This window comes from Dama dama, chromosome 26, assembly GCF_033118175.1.
Source record: "Dama dama isolate Ldn47 chromosome 26, ASM3311817v1, whole genome shotgun sequence".
In the NCBI taxonomy this organism is placed as follows: domain Eukaryota; kingdom Metazoa; phylum Chordata; class Mammalia; order Artiodactyla; family Cervidae; genus Dama; species Dama dama.
Window position 1 is genome coordinate 24,625,922 of NC_083706.1, and position 22,688 is coordinate 24,648,609.

At 39.6% G+C, this 22,688-nt stretch overlaps 1 protein-coding gene across 8 annotated transcripts in view; it reads left to right on the forward strand.

The window, feature by feature from the left end:
* AKAP7 (A-kinase anchoring protein 7) overlaps positions 1-22,688 on the forward strand; it is a 130,949-nt gene that overhangs the window by 20,818 nt on the left and 87,443 nt on the right. For all 8 annotated transcript variants that reach the window (XM_061130607.1, XM_061130605.1, XM_061130608.1 and 5 more), the window contains exons 5-6: positions 5,193-5,353; positions 21,371-21,483. In XM_061130607.1, coding sequence (XP_060986590.1) covers positions 5,193-5,353; positions 21,371-21,483 — 274 coding nt within the window. The remainder of the gene's footprint in view (positions 1-5,192; positions 5,354-21,370; positions 21,484-22,688) is intronic.

Below are 22,688 nucleotides of genomic sequence, written 5' to 3' on the forward strand. Positions count from 1 at the left end.
TCTTAATAGCTGCTCATTTGGGCAAATCACTCTTTAAGTAAATGGAGAAAATCATAGCACTGACACATGTAAACGCTCTTAGTATAGGGCCTGGTGCATAGTAGGCACTTAATAATATTAGCTATTAGAGCTGTAGTTTATTAGATCAGTGGACAATTTCAGCCTCACCTCCCCCCACTACTACAATACTGTATACCCTGCACCCCCAAACCCAGAATTGTGCCACAGAAGTTGAGTGTGAGTCTTTGATTGCTGTTTTCCAGCCCACAGTGGAGAAACCTTGCTCATCCTCCACTTCTCTGGGACACTGTTGGAATGAGCGTCCCTTGTTCTGTTACCCACTGTGTAGATCTCTAGATTAAACTCAAGCTTAAGCTCTTTGGAGAGCCAAAGCCAGAATTACAGGTTACAGCTTACTTCTGTTTTCTACCCTGACATATAGTCTCCTGAGGGAATGAAGAATAAGACTTGGATGGGGAAAGGGCAATATAAGGGAGAAAAGAATAAAGTAGTAACTCAAAAAATAGTCAATTTATGTCAATAGTCAGATTATGATTCTGGTGGTGATATCTTTTAAATAGTAGGACTGCATATTTTTAGGGATCAGTCTTCTCATCTGTTCCAATGTGGTCCACCCAAGAGCAGATACAATGCCAGAGAGGGCCGGAAGGTTTTACTTAACTCACGTTCACTGTTCGCTTTGCCAGTCAGAAGAAAAAAAGGAAATACTCTGATGCTCTTAAAGGAAAAGAAGTCAGAGAAAATGTGACACAAGAAGATGCAAGCCCAAGAGGAAGTGGGTGGCACGCTGTATGTTAGAGTGGAGGATGAGTCAGGGTTCCCCAGGGAAGCAGAACCAATAGGATGGATCTTCATTTCTTTATCTAGATATACTGATATATCTGTATGTGCACCATAGCTGTGTGTGGAGCTTTATTTGTAGGAATTAGCTCAGGTGATTCTGGGGGCTGGCAAATTTCAAACCTAGAAGGCGGTCTGCCAGACTGGAGACCCAGGTGAGAGTTGATTTAGTATAGCCTCAAGTCCGAAGGCAGTCTGGAGGAAGAATTCCTTCTTCCCTGGGGGACCTCAAAGAAGAATGTGCTTGCACACTGACAGGAGGTTAGCATCAAGGGAGATTTCTGCCACAGGGACCTCAGGTTGTTCCTTCAATTCCCCTTTGCCTATCAGGGTATATATTAATAGATGAACCCAGAAGTTTCCTTGCTCCCTGGTAGGTAGACCTGGAAGTTCACGGAGATTCGGTGGGTCAGTCGGGGCGGGATGAGGGACAGCGGCAATGCCAGGCGTCCACGTTTCCTGATCAGAGGCCCCTGCAGAGCTCTTGTACCTCAGCAGACTCTGCCAGTGCGGTGCCTGGAAGGGATGCGTGACCTTTCGTGGACACCAGCGAAGGGTCCCTGGGAATATGACCAGACCAGGCCGCTGAATCGGGCATCTCTGAGAACCCAAACAGCAAGCAAACCAAAGACCTTCTTCAATCTTTATACAAAAGTATGCTGGGTTCCCTGGGAAGGAGGAGGGGAGAGGGAAGGGAAAAGCAATCCTGAAAGGAAGTTTGAGTTAAAGAATAATTGTACCCCAAAGAGGCCTTTTTAAACCAAAGAAGACTGAGTTACCATTGATTGCTAAGTTTAAGTTTTAGCTCTATCATCGAAAATGGGTCTTGGCCATGGCATGTATATATATTTCAGTCTCTGCTCCTCAGTCTCTATTTCCCAAACAAGTATTATTTTATTTCCTTAACAAGTGTTGTGAGTCTGGCCACACAGAAAGGTCATCTTTCTTGTACATATGAAGAAGCTGAGAGTTCTGGGAATTAAGCGCATGCTGGTCAGTGGAGAAACCAGAACTAGTTGGTTTTCTTTATTACTGTTCCATGGAGTGTGATTGAGGGAGGGGGTGGGATGGAGACAGGAGGGAGAAGATGGGCACAAGTTCATGAAAGAGGTGGAACAGATGAGTCTGCTGCAAGTATGAGTGGTCTCCTCTGTGTAATTCAGTTGGAGAAGGAAATGGCAACCCACTCCAGTACTCTTGCCTAGAGAATCCTGTGGACAGCGGAGCCTGGTGGGCTGCTGTCTATGGGGTCGCACAGAGTTGGACACGACTGAAGTGACTTAGCATGCATGCATGCATTGGAGAAGGAAATGGCAACCCACTCCAGTGTTCTTGCCTGGAGAATCCCAGGGACAGAGGAGCCTGGTGGGCTGCCGTCTATGGGGTCACACAGAGTCGGACGTGACTGAAGTGACTTAGCAGCAGCAGCCGCGTGTAACTCAGTGGCCTCTACTGATGAACACCTAACTGGCTGGAAATACTGTTGAGTACTGTGCAGTTGGGTTGGGGTGAGGGTGTATGTTCTCAATGTATTATAATGTCTACATCTCTCATTGGAGGTAGGACTGCCTTCCCTAGGAGACTTTTAGAATTATTTGGGAGGATGGTTGATTTTGGTTGTCACTAAGGAATGCCATGGGCATTTTATGTGCAGGGTCAGTGTTACTAAACCACCTGCAGTAAGTACATGGAACGGTCCTGAACTAGGAAGCATTGTCTTGCCCTAAATTGTGGTATCATTTGTTGAAGAGTTACTGTCCAGAGCATAGTGACACTCTGAGTCATTGAGCCCTGTCTTTTACAATGTGTGTTTGCAAATTTCAATTTTGTATAAAAAATTAAATGGTTAGCAAGTCTGCTGGGTGTGTGAGGAATTAAAGTCACATCCTTGTGTTATTTTATAGTACTGGGAGTTGTAGCTCTGCTAGAAGATGATGACCAGATACTTGCAACGTAGCAATTATTTTTGACTAAGTTGCAATGAAAAATTAAGAAATATTTGAAGTTTGCTATACAGACAAGATAGTATTTTTGCAGTTCAACCAACAGTATTTATCAACCACATATAAGATACTGACCTAAGTGTTTCGGAGGAAATAAAGATGAATCATGAATGGATCTTGTGCTCATGTATTATACATTACAGTTGACTGGGTCATATGGATCCAAATAACCGTAACAGAAAAATGTAAAAAAAGTGGTCTGTTTCATTAAGTATAAAATATTCATGGAATTTCCAAGGTGAGAAGATTTGCTTCTAATTTGGGGAACCAGGGAAGTAAGTGTTTGTGACTGAAGTGTCAACTTTTAAGTGATGATGAGATTCAAGGTGTGGCTTCATTTTGGGAAGCTGTATAGTGAGTGAAACTGATTGGGTTTTCTGGAAGACATTGATCATGTGAAGGGTTTTCTGAGTCCCTCATCTTTTAATTTTATCTTCCATCCCATACAGTATAATATGCTAGACATCTGTATTGTCAGGTTTGTTCTATGTCCTTACTTTTCAAAGTCTAGTATCATTTTAGGTATTGAATATAAAGTACTGATCAATGGGTCAGATAAGGAGTGTGCAGAAACTTTCTTTTTTAAATGTAAAGAATTTCTTCAGGTAGATGGCATGCTTTGTGTCTTCACAGTGCAGAAAAATGAAATAGAAATGTGTTAGTCCAAATACTGATTTGAAAAGATGGATGTCCTGTCTTTGTTTTGAGTATAACCTTTGGGTCTGAATTCTAGTTTCAGAATTCTGTTTCCTACATACCTATACCCTGTTCAGTTTACTATAAAGAAATCTTTCCATAAACAGTTCTTGAAAAGATATTCTATTTAAAAGAATTTTAAAGTCAGTGATATTTACCAAGAGGCACTGTGACTCATTTTCACTCTGTGACCAGTGACATCTCATTAGGATAAATGTATTGGTTTATATTACTACATAGTGGAAAAACTGGACTGAATTTGGATCATTTATATTTCTTTAAAGAAAAATGGAATGTACAATTCACTGGTTCTGAAAACTCCTGACCTTTAGGATGGCCTGCTTTGCTATAGAGTTATATTTAAAGTGAGTATCTTGGTATTCATCCCCTGATTTATGGAAGATGAGCCAGAGTAGGTGTTCTGTTTCACATGCTTGAATTCAGCCCATGGTGAAGATAGTACTGCAGTAGCAACGTGTCTTTTGGGATGAACATAAATACAGCCAGGGAAGATTGGATTTCAGATGTGAACTTGAAGGTCCAGTGAGAAATGTTGACATTTCTAAAGCTGTTTTGAAGTATTATATATTGTTTGACAGAGAAGTAAGACCCAGTATGGAAACTGTGGATGAAAATCAGTTAAAAACTTAAAGCTAATGGAGAAATATGAAACATCTAGAAAAATGTCTAAGTTTCTTTTCACACATTTGACATCTTATTACTATTAATGAACAAATTGCTGATCAAGATAATCTAAATTAAGGTGGTTCACCAGAAGGGTATTTTAAGTTGGTTCACCAGAAGGGTATTTTAGACACCTCTCCATAATGTAAAATGTCTTTCTTTCTTTCTTGAGTGATTGCTGCCCTCTAGTGAGATTTTAGTTTTTTTCTCATTATAAACTCCCTGTACTAAAATCCTCTTAGTATGGAAATAATTGATCTTAATTTTCAAACTATTCCAAACCTGATAATGTCTAATTCAGTAATATAGTAAACTTTTATTTTTATTAAGAAAAAATAGTGCATTTGAAACACAGAATAACCCTTTAATCAGATAGACTAAACATATACAGCAAATTTATGTCACTGTAGTTTGTAAACTTGTACTTTGGTCAAGTCTAAGTATAATAAATTATCTTATTATGGAGACTGCTATATTTTAAAGAGATAATATATTTTAATTTTTAGTAAAGTGCTTCACAAATAGTTAATACTATGTACGTATTAGTACTTTTAACAAGAACCTTGAACTTTCACATAATCTGATATAAACTTTTGTAAGTATTAGGTTTTTCTGCAATATATTGTCAATATTTTTTTTCTTTAGTTGTGCATGCAGTATTTCCTTGGTTTAAAACCTTTTGGTAAACTATAACATAATATCTTCTTTTGTATCTTTAATATAAAATAAATTGTAATTAGGTAAAGATTAATTCACTTATATAGATTTTGTTTAAAATTAATATTAGTTTTATTTTGATCCTATGGATTTGATTTTGAAGGTATTCTGAGCATTAAAATAATTAGTACAAATACATAAATTAATTTATCTTTCTAAAACTCTTTCTCATTTGGTTTTGTATATTTTACTACTTATTATATTACTAAAAAATATATTGTCTCTTGCCAGTGGTATTGATGCTCTTTTGGAATTAAAGCCATTTGTAGAAGAAATCCTCCAAGGAAAACCTTTGACTTTGCCCTTTGAAGGGGTTGACACTTTCGGAAATCAGGTTGGATTTGTGAAACTGGCAGAAGGAGATCACATAAACTCACTTTTGGAGATAGCAGGTAAAACAAACAGCGATATACTTACATGAAATCTCATTGTTGAAGAAGAAATTTTTTTCTCCCAATTCTTACAGTAGAGATTTGACATCTTTCAAATTTGGGGGTGGGGGCAGTGTAGCTTCATTTTATAAGTGACCTACTTCAGCAGTTGCTTGTGTAGCTAAGTAGCCAAATAAAAGGCCAGAACAGTTACTGTGTCTTGATCCTTTGACTTGGGGGAATATGTTGATTCTGGAAGATGATGGACTGGACTCAAGTATTTGTTAGGACTATCCTCATCATAAATGTGAAGGATCCAGTGCTTATCGTGACATATAGCTGGCATTAAGTAAATATTGAATGAGTTAATTAGAAACACCAGTTGCCTGTCCAGAAGCTTGTGGGGATTGTCACCCCGTTGGGAGAGTCGGGAGATGGGTCAGTGGCATTTCCCTCTGTGCCCCGTGTTCCTTCCTGTTTAGGTACCAGTGTCTAAACAGAAGGCCCGTTGGTGGTGGTGGAAGGTCTGACAGCCCTGGAGAGCACGTTGCTTTGCGCAGCACGGTCGTGAATGTTAGGGAAACTTGTTGTTCAGTCGCTCAGTCATGTCCTAATCTGCAGCCCCATGGGCTGCAGCACATCAGTCTTCCCTGTCCTTCACCATCTCCCAGAGCTTGCTTAAACTCATGTCCATCGAGTTGGTGATGCCATCTAACCATCTTGTCCTCTTGTCATCCCCTTCTCCTCCTGCCTTCTGTCTTTCCCAGCATCAGGGTCTTTTCCAGTGAGTGGGCTCTTCTCATCAGGTGGCCAAAGTATTGGAGCTTCAGCTTCAGCATCAGTCCTTCCAATGAATATTCAGGACTGATTTCCTTTAGGATTGACTGGTTTGATTTCCTTTCTGTCCAAGGAATTCTCAAGAGTCTTCTCCAACATCATAGTTTGAAAGCATCAATTCTTTGGCAGTCAGCCTTCTAGGGAAATAGAAGCAGAAAATAATAAAACCTGGAAGAGTGCTTTTTTGAGATAATCCAGAGATCATAGTTTGGGTGTTCGTGTATGTACTGTGAACAATTTTTATTTTTTTCTCTTGTGTCAGATCGTTTCATGTCATCCCATTTCAGGTTCTATAATCCTTAATTCATAACACTCTCTCATCATTGCTCCATGCTGGGCTTATTTTTATTTATCTATCTGTCTTAAAATAACATCATCTGGGAATCCACCACCTAAAACACAAGCGAGAACCTTGGTAGTAATCTCACCACATTGTGCTTTTCATCCATCTGTCCTTTGGCCTTCCTTCATTTAAGCTAACCATCACCCTGAAGTCAGAGTTTATTATTTCTTTGTATTCTCCCAAATTATATGTGTATTTTTAATCAGCTTTAACCTTATATTCAATAAAAAGGTTATCATATTGTATGTGATCTTTTGAGACATACTTTTTAGAAAAACTCAATATCATACTGTTTTTATGTAGTTTTATAGTTGCCCATTCAAAATTGCACCTATTTTGGGGAGGAGAGAGGCATGAGGGTCAGATTTCATTTCATTGTGAAGTTTTTCTTTTGTGGAGCAAAGTATATATAAATAACAAACAAGCAAGCAGTTAAACAATATTTATGAGTCAAGGAGGACTTAAAATCATCAGTTGGCCAAGGAGAAGGCAACTCCAACAGTTTTGATGGCAAAGCATTTGGGAACCCATGCCTTCCATTGAACAGACTTAGCTATTCCTCCTGAACTGCTCTGGAGAGAATGCTAGATTCAGGTCTTTCTTTTTGTAATATAAATATCTCTGAGCTCAAGAAACATTTCTAATTAGTCATTCATTCATTGTTCTTTTAAATAATTCAATGGTTGCTTGCAACACTGAGAATTCCATCCATTCTTAGCACATAGTCTCATAAAAGCAGTTTCCAGTATTGATGAAAGATCCATTGTGTGCAGAGGAATGTGAAATCTCGCCAACTTTAGTTGTGACTATGAGCCCAAGACTGTTGGCTTGTCATTTTAGAAAAGGCCACTGCCCCTGTAATTCCCTTCTAGATGCCAGAGACTGTTTCTTAAAAATATGTATACTTTTCTAAATGTTTAAACAAAACATTACAAGAAATGGAAAATGGAGGGAGAATAGCACTCTGTCTCCCTCATATAATCAATTGCTTTTAGTTTTTTTTTTTGTGTAAACTGTTCTGTTGCTTTGGATTATATACTTTTTATACAGTTTGAAAGTGAAAGTTGCTCAGTCGTGTCTGACTGTTTGTGACCCCATAGACTGTATAGCATAGTCCATGGGGTTCTCCAGGCCAGAATACTGGAGTGGGTAGCCTTTCCCTTCTCCAGTGGATCTTCCGGACCCAGAAATCATACTGGGGTCTCCTGCATTGCAGGCGGATTCTTTACCAACTGAGCTATCAGGGAAGCCCCCCCTTTTATGCAGTTTAAGGAATCTAAATATTTGAATATGTATATAGAAAATTTCACTGCAGTTTAGTTGCAGCCTTAATTTGTATAATGTCCAGATGTTCAGTATGTGGAATTTTGGTCAGTATTTTACTTCATTAAATTTATTTTTTAAAGAGAGCCTCAGTATTAGTATTGTTTTAGTCCAATAGGATCAGTAAAATAATGTCTTACTTATTTTGTGTCATGTTTTATAAACTATTTATTCAAATATATTACAACTTTCAGAAGAAAATATTCTATTGACCAGGGTAATACATTTCTTAGAAATTGATATAAACTATGTATATATATTAATACATGCTTATACCGATATATTAAAATATTACTTGTTCAGCATAATGGAGGCAGACCTAGTTTGACTTAATATAAAGTAGGAAAATTTTTAAAGAACATATATTTAATTATTAAAGTGTTGATAAAGAAGTCCATATTATGAAGTGAAATTAACTTGAAAAATAGTGAAAATTATAGTTCATGAATAGTCTGATTTGTGTAATTTTCATGGAGTTTTTCAGTTTTTAAGTTAAAGGAAACAAATTCTTAAAATTCAAACTACACAGTTGGTATGAAAAAAAGACTGAATTTTAGATACTAATATTTGAACTCATTATTGAAAAATTATAAGATAAAGAGTAATTTAGAATTAGTATATAGAATTAAAGAAAGTTATTATGCATTTTGAACTAGTAAAGTCTGATTCGATGAGCTACTAGTACCACTAGATGTTTTTGGTAGATGCTGAATGCGCTGAAGAGACCACGACCATCTTTGCACATCGTGGGTAAGTGGCCTTATGGTATTAGCCGCTTGAGGGAGCTGGTAAGATTTAGGCATCCAAGGCTGTGTGTCTAAGTTTCCTACCTTGACCTTGAATGATCCTGTTTTTCCAGAATAAAACAGTACCTTTTCTTCTCCTAGCAGTGTACAATAGCTCATACCGCTAAGAAGGTATTGAAAATTATGCGTTTATATGTCATTTCTGCACATTTTACAGTGATGAAATTGCACTGAAAGCTTTTTGCATAGAAATGAATATGTGATGATTTCATTCACTTTTTTTTTCATGAGATGTAATTTTGTTAAAAAGTATGTTAGATTGAGAGATTGCTAAAAGTTTAGCCTGCCCGGATTATAGTAGTTCTTGCAAATCTTTTTTTTAAATGGGAAAAGAGTGCTTGGTTAGCATGATGAAAAATTCCGTGTGCACTTATCTCATAAAAGGAGAGATGAAAGTTTTTTAAAATGTTCATTTGAACATTACTCTTTCTCTTACTATGACTATCACATCCCCCAAAGATGGAGAGTATACGCCCTGTGCTTCTTGTGGAGCGTCTGTCCAGGTGCCGGGCTCTTGGACTTCTGACCACTACAGGCAGTTGGACATCCCAGTGGCCCTGCTGACCGTGCTGTGTAATGGCCAGGGCTAAGCTGTCTTCAGACACATCAGAACACCCTAGCTGCCCATCATTTAGAACTAAGCAAAGACGAGCTCTTCTCCCCAGCCAGAATGTCCGAATCACAGACACGCTTCCTAGAGGACCATCAGAGCCTCTGTCACACGCCCAGCCTCTGTGCAGGCCCCCAGGCACACATCCACCTATTCTCCCCTTTCATCTCTCTTTTTACCGTTTCTATTGTCCCATAGAGGGGGGAATTGTTTTTCTTTCTGCCCTCCTAGCTTCTCCCCAAGGGACCCTGTCGACTTAGACTGACAACAGATTAGCAAGGGAAAAGCAGCAAGTTTATTAATGTGTCCAGTACACATCCTGTGGGGGAGACCACAATGAAGAGGAACTCAGTGGGGCGGCGAGAATGTGGGCTTAACTGGCATCTTAGCAGAAGAACAGTAAATCTGTAGAGAAGCGACAAGACCTCCTCTGTCTTGTCTAAGGGTTCTAGGCTCTCACGGGTGGCAGACTGTGGGGATGTAAATGTGTGGAGCGGGAACATCCAGTGGACTAAGGTTTGTTTGCACAGGTCCACTTTGGCCATAGGAATTCCCCACGAGAGGGGATTTTTGGCAGTCCTCATTTTTCACAAGTGTCTGCTTTTGTTCAGACAAGGGAAGCTTGGGGAAAGTTTCTTTCCACAGCTATTGATTCTCTTTGTCTCTACTCAAAGTATGCCTTATGCCCAAGTGGCGTATTTCCAGGGGGCATATTCTGATCCCCTATATCTTTTATTTTACTTGATTTTCAATCAGATACTTAAATGGATTTACCTTGTGTGGGGCTTTATTCTAATCATCTTACAAATGTTAATTCTTTTAATCTTAACTCTATGAGACAGGGATGATTGTCATTACCCCCATTTTTCAGTGGGAAACTGAGACACAGAGAAGCTAAAAGATGAAGCCAGGACTCAAATCCAAGCAGTCTAGCTCCAGATTCCATGTTCTGTTTTTAAATTGTTATTATTATTTATTATAGTGTATGTGTGATATACAGTACACATAAGGAACAATATTTGGTACAGAATAAATGCTCAATTAAGAAATGTTCACTGTCATTATCATTGTTATGAAATAGTCTCCAAAAGTATTCCTTTTACTGGTTGTATAATATTCTGTTGCATCATAATTTATTTTATTTTTCCCATGTTGTTAGGCTTTTTAAAAAAAATTTTTTTTTCATTTATTTTTATTAGTTGGAGGCTAGTTACTTTACAGTATTGTAGTGGTTTTTGCCATACCTTGACATGAATCAGCCATGGATTTACATGTGTTCCCCATCCTGATCCCCCCTCCCACCTCCCTCCCCATCCCATCCCTCTGGGTCATCCCAGTGCACCAGCCCTGAGCACTTGTCTCATGCATCCAACCTGGACTGGCGATCTGTTTCACACTTGATAATATACATATTTCAATGCTATTCTCTCAGATCATCCCACCCTCGCCTTCTCCCATAGAGTCCAAAAGTCTGTTCTGTACATCTGTGTCTCTTTTTCTGTCTTGCATATAGGGTTATCGTTACCATCTTTCTAAATTCCATATATATGTGTTAGTATGCTGTAATGTTCTTTATCTTTCTGGCTTACTTCACCCTGTATGATGGGCTCCAGTTTCATCCATCTCATTAGAACTGATTCAAATGAATTCTTTTTAATAGCTGAGTAATATTCCATAGTGTATATGTACCATAGCTTCCTTATCTATTCATCTGCTGATGGGCATCTAGGTTGCTTCCATGTCCTGGCTATTATAAACAGTGCTGCGATGAACATTGGGGTGCACGAGTCTCTTTCAGATCTGGTTTCCTCGGTGTATAAGCCCAGGAGTGGGATTGCTGGGTCATATGGCAGTTCTATTTCCAGTTTTTGAAGGAATCTCCACACTGTTCTCCATAGTGGCTGTACTAGTTTGCATTCCCACTAACAGTGTAGGAGGGTTCCCTTTTCTCCACACCCTCTCCAGCATTTATTGCTTGTAGACTTTTAGATAGCAGCCATTCTGACTGGCGTGTAATGGTACCTCATTGTGGTTTTGATTTGCATTTCTCTGATAATGAGTGATGTTGAGCATCTTTTCATGTGTTTGTTAGCCATCTGTATGTCTTCTTTGGTGAAATGTCTGTTTAGATCTTTGGCCCATTTTTTGATTGGGTCATTTATTTTTCTGGAGTTGAGCTGCAGGAGTTGCTTGTATATTTTTGAGATTAATCCTTTGTCTGTTGCTTTGTTTGCTTGTTAGGCTTTTTTTTAGCTTGTTGTTGCGCTTTTTAAAAAAATTGAGGTACAATTGATATATAACATTATATTTTTTTCTGGTGTTCAGTGTAGTGATTTGGGTTTTGTATATATTGCAAAACGATCACCGTAATAAGCGTAGTTAACATCCATCATCACACAAAGTTACAAATTTTTTTTTCTTGTGATGAGAATGTGTAAGATATACTGTTTTAGCAGCCTTCAGATATGTAAGACACTATTGTTTAACTTAGGCACTATGCTGTATATTACATCTCCAGCACTTATTTTTTTAAGAAGTGAAAATTTGCATCTTTTGACCTCCTTCAGCCGTCTTGCCACTCTCACCAGATCCTCTGTTCTTAATCACTTTGCTCATCTGTTACACTGTAAATTAACAACAGAACTCCTAAGGAGCTTGTGGGAGCACCTTCCTGCCTAGGCTGAAGCCCAGCTCCGGTCTGAGATCATAGCTTCCTCATTTCACCAAATGCCTTGCAACATGGAACCCAGAGATGTCACCCACTTTCTCTTAGTTCTCTTTTGCTTTTTCTGTTTTGCCCTGACACAGAGGCCTTATCTTACTGGTGTTGCATGGTGTCGAGGTTTTGTTACCCTCTCCCTCTCCTTTTTGCAGTTGTCTGAATATTCCTCTTGTGCATCGAGGGCCTCGTTCCCTCTCCTGCTGCCACTCCGTGAGCACAGCCATCCAGCCGTCCTGGCTCAAAGTGAACTGTCCTCCCCTCTGCCCCCAAACTTTTCCCCAACGCAGCCTCAGCCATGATCAGCTGAGTGACTTTAAGCAATATATCTAATTCCTTACTTAATTACCTTATCTGTAGAATGAACATAATTGTAACTATTCTCAAAATATGTAACATATGTGAAGTGCTTTGGTATAGTGTTTGGCACATGTACGATGTTAAATAAGATGGTAGCTATTATCATTAGTAAAACATAATAATAATAATTATCCCCACTACTACCATCACAACTGCTACTTTTCTTGAGATCCCTTGCCTTCTTTGACAGTGGCCTCTAATATTCCAGTCCCGCAGTTCATAAGCATAGTGAAATCTTGGGCTCTTCATCTGCCAGAACTACTCTGAGACCTTAAATCAGGTAGGGCTGTTGATTACAGCTTCCCAGACTCCTTGCTTCAGCCCACGGTATCCTGGTGTTCTGGTCTCCGGCTGAAGTCTCCTGTCTTAACTCTGGTTCTCTCTTTTTTTCTCACTGTGCTTCAGTTACACTGCTTCATGTCAGTGGGAAAGGAATTGAATAAATGCAAAAAATAAAAAAAAAAAACAGATGAAATTGTATTACTTAGGATTATGTATCTTTATTATTAATTTTGCTGTTCTTTATATAGCATAGTCTCCTTGTGTTTAAAATACATGCTAAAAACTTATTCCTCTGACAGTCTGCTTCTTTAGGTGAGGTGAATTATATTATTCAGGGAGCATTTTTAGCTGACTTTTGAAGGATTTCTGATGTATTTGCTATGTGCTTTTCTATTCAGTGATTGAAATCACTAAATAGTGCTTTTCTTTTCAGTGATTATAGGATTGATTCCTCCTGTGGTACTAGGAGGAATCGAACAGTTTCTTAAAATATTCATAAACTTCTCTTCTGGAACATGAGTTAACGTAAATGAAAAATGACGTGGTTTTCAACATTAGCAAAAGCTTTTCTGATCTCAAGAATAATATTTCTGAAACTATTACCCAGTACTCTGGCTAAGCAATAGATTATGCTATTAGGAATATGAAATCAATACTAAGAAGTGTCAAAAATGCCAAATGAAGGTGGCCTTTTTCCCTCTTATTTCTATCCTCTTAGAGAATATACTGTGTTGAAAAAAACACATTAGTAGAAATGAAATGTGCTTTGTGACAAGTATTATTTAAGCCAGTATTGTGAATAGATACCCATCAAGGTCCAGTGAATAATGAGAGCTGTTGAGTCAAAATTTGATGTTACTGAAGCCAATAATTTAGAAAATTTCATTTCTTTAGAATCAATTGAACATAATGGTATATGAATAAAATAATATGTAACAATGAATATAGAGAGTTAATGAACCATACAAATGCCTACTGTTTTGATTTCTGTTAACAAATCCCTGTATTTCTTGTATTTTTTCCTTTTAGCTCTTGTATTTTTTGATAATTCTTAGCATTAAGTCTTTCTCCTTATTGGGCTAAAATCTGTCCCCTGAGACTATAAGTTCCATGAAAGCAGGGACATGCTTGCTGTCTTCAGGACATTATGCATCTGACAAATGTGGGAGCTGCTTAGTAACTAACTGAACAAATAAATTTTACCTTTTACACCTTCATGCCATTTCTGTTTTGAAGGCTGGTTTGAACATGTTGCTAATCTGCCATCTGAAGTTCTTCTATGTGGTAATTCTTCAAATACTTGAAGAGTTAGAAAATATGCCCTCATCTGTTTAGTCTCTTTAGTCAAATTTGGGGAGTTTAGTAAGCTTGTCCATCATGGACTATATTAAACCCTAAGACATGGCCAATGTTTGACTATTTTTGAGCAATAAAAATGACTTTTATAATATTCAGTTTAATGTTTTAATTTTAAGTATTTAAAAATTTTTTTAGTTCTGTTTAAAACAGTTGAGAATATGTCGGAAGAGAGAGGATCAAAGCTGTGATGTGATGGGGTAGTTGAGAAAGGATATACCTGTTTGTGATTTATATGATGGCTTCCCTGGTGGCTCAGTAGTAAAGAATCCACCTGCAGTGCAGGAGAACTGAGTTCGATCCCTGTGTTGAGAAGCTCCCCTGGAGGGGGAAATGGCAACCCACTCCAGTATTTTTGTGTGGAGAATCCCATGGACAGAGGAGCCTGGCGGGCTACAATCTACGCAGTCGCAAAACTGTCAGACATAAGTTAGTGACTAAACAACAAAAGCAATTTATAGGAACTAAAAGATGGTAAGTTAATTATAACAGTCCCGGCAAACTTTGTCTTATTGCTCTTCATTTTATTGTGCTTCACATGGTCTGGCCTTGTTTCTCTTTGCTTTACAAATTAAGGGTCGGTGGTGACCTTGTGTGATCACGTCTATCAGGAACACTTTTCTGACGTTTGCTCACTTAGTGTCTGTATGTCACATTTTGATAATTCTCTCAATATTTCAAACTTTTCATGATTATGTTTGTTACAGTAACCTGTGGTCAGTGACCTTCGGGGTGCGGTGAGCCACGCCCACATAAGGCAGCCAAGTGAATAAATATGTGTTCTGACTGCCCCGCTGACCTGCCGTTTCCCCATCTCTCCCTCACTCTGCGGGCCTCCCTGGTCCTTGAACAGAATAATGTTGAAATTAAGCCAGTTAATAATCCTACAGTGGCCTCTGAGTGTTCAAGTGAAAGGAAGAGTTAATCAATATGGCAGATTTTATTCTTTTTTTTTCTCATTTATTTATTTTTATTAGTTGGAGGCTAATTACTTTACAAAGATTTCACTCTTATTTGAAGTAATTGTCACAGCTGCCCCAACCTTCGGCAGCCACCACCCTGATCAGTCAGCAGCCATCAGCTTCATAGCAAGACCCTTCACTAGCAAAGAAATGACTACTCCCTGAAGGCTCAGATGGTGGTTAGCTGTTTTTAACAATAAAGTAGGGTAAATATAACTTTTATATGTCCCCTCAAATTTGTGTGACTCTGTTGTGATACTTGCTTTATTGTGGTGGTTTGGAACTGAGCTGTCAGAATCTCCAGGGCACACCCGTGATTGTTATAAATACAGTCTTTAACGCGTGTGTTTGCTGGGGGGACCGCTATCTTTGTTTAGGCTGTCCAGCATCTAGACTCTTCCTGCATCGGTCATGTCACATACCTTCTTTCACAGGTTTTGCTTTCTCAGTTCTACATCATCTTGCTTTGGCCCAGACTTTGAGTCAGAAGCTAGCAACTTGAGCAAAAAAAGGACTGTGCAGAATCCATTCTGGGGATAGGTGGTGTGGTCACTGTCGAAAACAGGTGGCAGGGTTCTCGCCCTTCATGTGTGTGTGTGTGTGTGTGTGTGTGTGTGTGTGTGTGTGCGTGTGTATGTGTGCATGCGCACGCACGCGTGGCTTCAGTAATACCAACTGGGAGAGGTTGTGGTGTCTCTGGACTATAACGGGGGACATCTTGGCTTCCTGGCCTTCCAGCCTGGGACGTTAGTCCTTCCAGTGTTATTATATAAATTCCTTTCCTGCTTACCTCAGCCAAAACTGTTATCTGTTGGTTTCAGTTAAGAATTAATGTTTTCTTGGTCTTTTAATGGTCTATTGCTTAACCTTTTTTTATTACCATAGAGGAGATGGGAAAAATCATGTGGTGGCAGTGAGTCGCAGTGAAGGGTTTTTAGGACATGCCCTAAACTTACAAAGTGTGATCAAAACATCATAGGTAGCACATAGGAGCATTTGGTAGATATTAGACAAAATAACAAAATAAGATTCTGAAAATGCAGTGAAATAGTATTTAGAACTATTGAATTTTTATCTGTGTGTTTCTTCTTCCGTAGCTTTTATGCCTCGCCTCCCTCTAAGCAGTGGCACTTAACGTGTTCAGAAGAGAGACTACAGCAGAAAAAATAGAGAAAGGACTGTGAGGTTTCAGCAACTAAGCATAACGGTGTTTTTTCCTGCCCCAGTGCTAGGAAAGATTCCCTTTTTTTGGATGAAGAAGAGAGTTAGAGGCCAAACTAGAGTGTGAATTCTTGTCCGTCCATCATCCTGTGAATGAAGCAACAGAGTCACACAAGGCTGAGAGTAGGAGGGACCTGTGCTTTGATTCTGAGACATGTCCGCAGAGGCAGCAAAGCCAGAATTCCCCGTGCCCTCAGAGTGGCGCTGAAGCTAGGATGACCTGTGCGATGGATGGCGGTGTATTCTTATCCATTCCGCCTTGGCCTTGGGGAATTCTTTCTCTTTGTGTTCAAGAGTAGCGGAAGCGTGGAAAGGATCCTCAGCTCCATTGAGTTTATGAGTTCCTGAGCAATAGAGTGAAATCTCGTGTACCCAAGAATAGTTACAGAAAATAACTATATATGGGAACAAGGAAGCCTCCAGCTTCCAAAACCAAGCCTGGGGACTTCCCTGGTTGTCCAGTGGCTAAGACGCTGTGCTCTCAATGCAGAAGGCCTGGCTTCCATCCCTGGTCGGAACTAGATCTCGCGTGCCACAGGCAAGAATTTGCATGCTGTAACCAAAGATTCCATGTGCTGCAACAAAGACTGACTATCCTGCATGCGGCAGCTAAGACCTGGCACAGCTAATAAAGAAATAAAATACTAAAAAAAAACCCCAAGCCTGCTATATGCCTCCCTGCTCTAAACACTCTGACACCCCGTTTGGCTGTCTTCCCTTCAACTAATACAGCCCCAGGGAAAGAGAGGAGCCCTTTGAGTCTCCGAAACCTCAATTTCTTCCATCAGGAAGTCATGTATTTTCCAGCTGAAATATAGCTGACTATAGAAAGTCACTGTCATACATAAATTTCCCTTGCTTAAAACACTCAAAATTTTCTACCATACTGAGAATACAATCTGAAGGTCTTATTTACCATGCTTCGTAAGGCCCCTGACCGCTTCTCTAAACCTATTTCTTAGCTCTTCCCCATGCCTCCCACTCTGCTCCAGTTACGGACCCTTTTTTACTGCTCTTCGGCTGCTCACCACTCTTCACTCTGAAAGCTGTTCCTTCTGCTGTGAGCTCCTTCGCCCTAGAAGCATACACGATTCTCTTCTCCAGGTGGCTTCTTGAATGTCTCACCTTCAGAACAGGATTTCCAGACCACCTTCTCTAAAATAGCACACCCCTTTTCTTCCACAGCACTTTGCATACCCCTATCACTTTACTTTTCTTTGTATCACTTATTGATTCCTTATGCTGTGTGTTTATTTGTTTGTGGCTCTCTTTCTCTCTATCTATATATATAGATATGGATGCTCCATGACGACAGAGGGTTTATTTTGTCCATTGTATCCCCAGCACCCAGAACAGTATCTGGTGTGTCTTTTATTTTTAAGGATATATTTCCTTGAATCATTAGATCATCTTTCATTAAGTTCATGATTTTAACTGTTAGAAAAATTAGGACATATTTAACATTGATAAGATTTAGCTGAACTTAAAAAGGACTGTTTCTCACTGACTATTTAGATTGAATGTGGTCTTCTTTGATATTCAAAGGTTTATTCTGTGTCCTATGTTTTACCAGTTTCCATTTGAAAAAAAAAATTACTTTTGGCTTTTCTGGGTCTTCATTGCTGTGTGCGGGCTTTCTCTAGTCGTGGTGGGTGGGAGCTCCTCTAGTTGCAGTGGGCAGGCTTCTCGTTGTGATGGCTTCTTGTTGCGAAGCCCAGACTCTAGGCACGCAAGCTCAGAAGTTGTGGCGCACAGGCTTAGTTGCTCCTTGGTGTGTGGGATTTTCCCAGACCAGAGATCGAACCCACATCTCCTGCATTGGCAGGCAGATTCTTAACCACTGGGCCAGCAGGGAAGTCCTATAGTTTCCATTTTTTAAAAATGGACATTATTGGTGGGATTATTTCTACTGAAGGGACCCTATGCAAGTTTTTTGATCATTGATTTTCAGACTTTTTTTTTTTTTTTTTGGTATATGTTGGAGTTCTTTTAAAAAAAAACATGAAATGGTACTCAACGTGTAGAACGAGGGAATGTCTCTGATTGAAACCAGTGTGTGTAGGCGTGGTGGGAGATGGCAGAATCCCCCGCCTTCCTCTTCCCCTTGAAGCTGTAGAGGCAGCTTCTGTGCCCTTCTCTGCCCCCTGCGTTCAAGCTGAGGTTTCAACCAGCTTGAGGCATGACCAGGGTAGAAATTAGGGCACCTGGATTTCACTTCCTTCTTTCCTGCTCACAAGGAGTGGGACCTTGAGCATCAGTTTCTTACGTTTCAGTTTTCATGCCTTTAAAATTGACTTATGCATTAGCCCTGATTTTAAGATAAAGAGACCAAATGCTAAGTTGTTTACTGAAGGTCTGTGAAAGGGATGGATTTTTCACGTGTCTGGCAAAGTGATCTCCCCTCTTACCTGTGCAGTCTACAATGATGCTTGTGCACATGTAGCAATCGTATATTGCTCATGTATTGTCAGTTTGTTACCATGATTATTTTTAAACTTTTTATTCAAAAGCAATGCATGTTCATTATAATCATTCATACAATTAAAGGGGTATAAAGAAAGCATTACTATTCTCTCCTACCTCTATTCAATCTCAACTTCTATCCTAAAGTATTCTATACTATTCTGTGCTAATAAAAATAAAAATATATAGAATTTATTTTCTTTGTCTTTTTAAATATTTTATTTAAAAATTGTTTTATTGAGGTATAGTTGATTTAAAGTGTTGTATTAATTTCTACTATATAGCAAAGTGATTCAGTTATGCACATGTATTCTTTTCCATTATGGTTTATCACAGGATGTTGAATATAGTTCCCTGTGCTATACAGTAGATGCTTGTTGTTTCTTCATCTATCTTTTAAATCATGGGATCATGTTTCAGATATAGTAACCATGCAGTTTGCCTTTTTTTCCCTTTTTTTTGCTTAATAGTTGCCACAGATGTCTTTTCAGGTTAATATATGTAACTTGAATGCATTCTTTTGATTATGGCAGTTTTTAGTATGCATGCGGGCATGCTTAGTCACTCAGTTGTGTCTGACTTTTTGTGACCCATGGGACTGTAGCCCACCAGGCTCCTCTGTTCATGGGATTCTCCAGGCAAGAATACTGGAGTGTGGGTTGTCATGTTCTCCTCCAGGGGATCTCCCTGACCCAGGGATCAAACTGGCATCTCCTGCGTCTCCTGCATTGGCAGGGAAGTCTTTACCACTGTACCACCTGGAAAACCCAATAGCACCCATTTCTTTATTGTTGAAGGTTGTTTTCAGCATGTGCTAACTCAAGCAATGTTAAATATCTTTTTTATAGAATCTTACGTATTGGTACTTTTGTTTATTTTGTGTTTTGCTAATACTGGAATTGCTGTCAAAATGCTTGTGCAGCTTAAATTTTAGTAGTTGCTGCCCAGATTACCTCCCTGTGTGGCTCTGGCAGCTCTCGCTGTCCAGCAGACATTAGTTCTTCCAGTATCTTCTCTACTTCTCTTCCCTCTTTTTCAGGGAACTCCGCTTGCACACGTATTAGGCAACCTAAGTTGCCTCACGTCTCACTGATGAGCTATTCTTTTTGTTGTTGTTTTCCTTTTTTCCTCTGTTTTATTTCGGGTGGTTTTTATTGTCATGTCTCCCAAGCTCACTATTTTGGTGTTGGCGTTCTGTAGCGTCTCATCTATTTTTCCCAGACCTTGCAGTTTTTAATCTCTAAAAGTTTCATGTGGGTCTTTTTGATCACTAGCATGTCTCAACTTTTTAAACATAAAGAATACAATTAGAATAACTGCTTGGAAGCCCTCACCTGCTCATTCTAACATCTATGTTAGTTCTGAGTGGCTTTTGATTAATCGATTTATTTCTTCTTCGTGGGTCATATTTGCCTGTTTGTTACGTGCCTCTTTGTCCGATACCAGGCACTTGTGGGGTGCTGGATGGTTTTGTCTTTCTATAATTATACTTGGTCTTGTGCTGGGACACAACTAAATTACTGTGAAACAGGTTTTTCCTCTTGAGTTTTGCTTCTAATATTTGTTAGGAGAGATTAGAGCAGTACTAGGCCAGAGCTTATTTTTCCTTTCGAGGCAAAATCAGTGGAAATTATTCTTCCCATTGTCCCATGCATCTTGAGGCTTTCCAGTCTGGCTGATGGGAACAGATACAATTCCTGGTCCTGGGTGAGTGCTGGCAGTGTTCCCTCTAACCCTTTGGAATGTGGTTTTCAGCTTCAGGTCCTTCGCTCTCCTACCCCTGCTGGTCACTTCTCGGCTGACTCCGCTAGGGGGAGCCCTTGCAGATCTCTGGCGTTTTCTCTCTGTGCGGCCCTCACTTCTCTGGTGCTCTGTCCCGTGAGCTCCAGATGCCTTGGTCTTTCTACTCTTGGGTTTTTTTCCTGAACCTAGTGTGATGACTGGGCTCCATCTGGGTTTATCTTCCTTGAACAGGGGCTTAGACACCCAGAGATGTAAGCTGGTCAAAGGGCTCACCTTGTTTTTTTCTCACCTCTAAGGGTCACTCACCTTCATTGCCAGATGTACAGTGTCTTACAAACCATTGTTTCATAGATTTTGTCCTTTTTTTTCCAGTCGTTTCAGATGGGAGGGTAAATCAGATTCCTGTTATTCTATCTTGGTTAGAAGCAGAAGTTTTGGATATGAGGAGTTACAGATAAACTAGTCCTTTATATATATATATAGGCGCCACTGGGATATTGCATGAAATCAGCATCATATCATCAGTTATTTTATTTATTAAATATTTCCTTTTCCACTTGTTGCTTTTGTGTGCTTTGCCCAAAGTTTTTTTTTTTTTTTTTTCAATTTATGTTTTTAAATCTTTAGTTGGAGGGTAATTGCTTTACAAAGTTGTGTTGATTTCTGCTGTATGCCAGACTTTGACATTATTGCAGATTTAACCGTCATAATGTATTTGGCATCACACACGTTGTAGTTTTTCCTCTCTTAAAAATAATTTCCTAAGCCAGTTTATTACCTTCGTTGTAGAATAATTTATTTTTTGAGTTGCCATTTTTATGAATTAAGACAGCCACGGTAGCATTTTTTGTTTACATTTTAATTTTATTGGAGTATAGTTGATTTACATTGTTGTAAATCAATTAGTTTCAGCAGCAGGATTCAATTATAGATATATTTATTCCTTTTTAGATTCTTTCCTCATATAGGATATCATATAGTAGCATTTTTATGCTTCTTTTTATTTTCTTCAGATGTGGCAAAAAGGACATTTCAAGAAAAAGGTATCTTGGCAGGAGAAAGCAGAACTTTTAAGCCTCATTTGACCTTCATGAAATTGTCCAAGTCACCGTGGCTCTGGAAGAAGGTGAGTGGACATTTTATTATCAGCCTTGTTTTACCACCCGCAGCATGAGTGACACCGTAGTGGTTTTCGACACCCCTGCCACTGTTGCCCCTGGGATTCCAGTCGGATTTGGTTCCGACTCCCAAGGATGCTGAGTTGGCTCACGGGGCCCCTGGAGGCCATTGCTGCTGTCTCCTCCTTTGCCTCCGTGGCTATTAGCTGCACACTCTGACCATCACCTACTGCTGCTTTGTCTGTTGCCACATCTTGCTTCATCCCTTGAAAAGCCTTGGGGGGCAGAGCCAGAGTTGGGTTTTGCTGCGTTCCTTTCTTCTGATTGTTTGCAGCCTGCTGGCTTCAAAGCTTCCTCCACTGGCCTGCGTACACCGGTGCTGCTGCCTATAGCTGGGTTCTTCAAGGTGGGACATGCTCTGCCCCCTCCCCTCTTTTATGTTGCTCTTTGGAAGTTTCTACAAAGCCTCTGCTCATTAAGCAGTTGTCTCCGCTGAGGGTGTGGAGCAGGTATCGCAGGGACTGAGCGAGGGATAACAGGAGGGCCGCCCTCCCTAGCTCTCTACTTGAAAGTACTTCTCCCTGGGAATGGTCAGCAGTGACACAGCCAGGGGACATGTCTTTTGACTTCCCCTATCTCAGGGCGACTTGCTGCCTTCCTAAACCGTTGCTGCCTCCTCCCTTGGAGACTGGAGGCACTTTGAACTTTTATCTGGAGTCCCAAGCAGTTCTCCTGGAATCCTAAGGGCTCCCTTCCTTGTTTCTCCCATTTCAGCCTAGGGAGGTTGTCATGCGAATTAAGGCATCTTCTGAGCTGCTCTGAGGTACCAGAGTTTTGGAGATGGGCATGCAGATTAGTATTCGCTCCTGCTCTCCATAACCCTTTGCTGCAGTTCAGACTGATTTGCAGCTCTATAAATGAAGGTCATGGTTATTAGTAAGTAGATCTTTTTTCTAAATTCGACACAGTTTGTGTTTAATGTCTATGCTCAGAAAGTCTTTTTGGTCCTGTAAAACATGTGTTTGGGTGGTTGGCCATCCTGTGGTTACGAGTTTGCTACAAACTTTTGTAAAAATCACCCTATCCCCCAGTATCTTGCATGTTTTTTTTTTTCCTCTGCTCAAATTAAATAATAACTGTATTAGATACCATTCCAGAATATTTAGGTAGAAATAATTGGTGTAAATCATAGATTTTGGAATTTGGAATGATC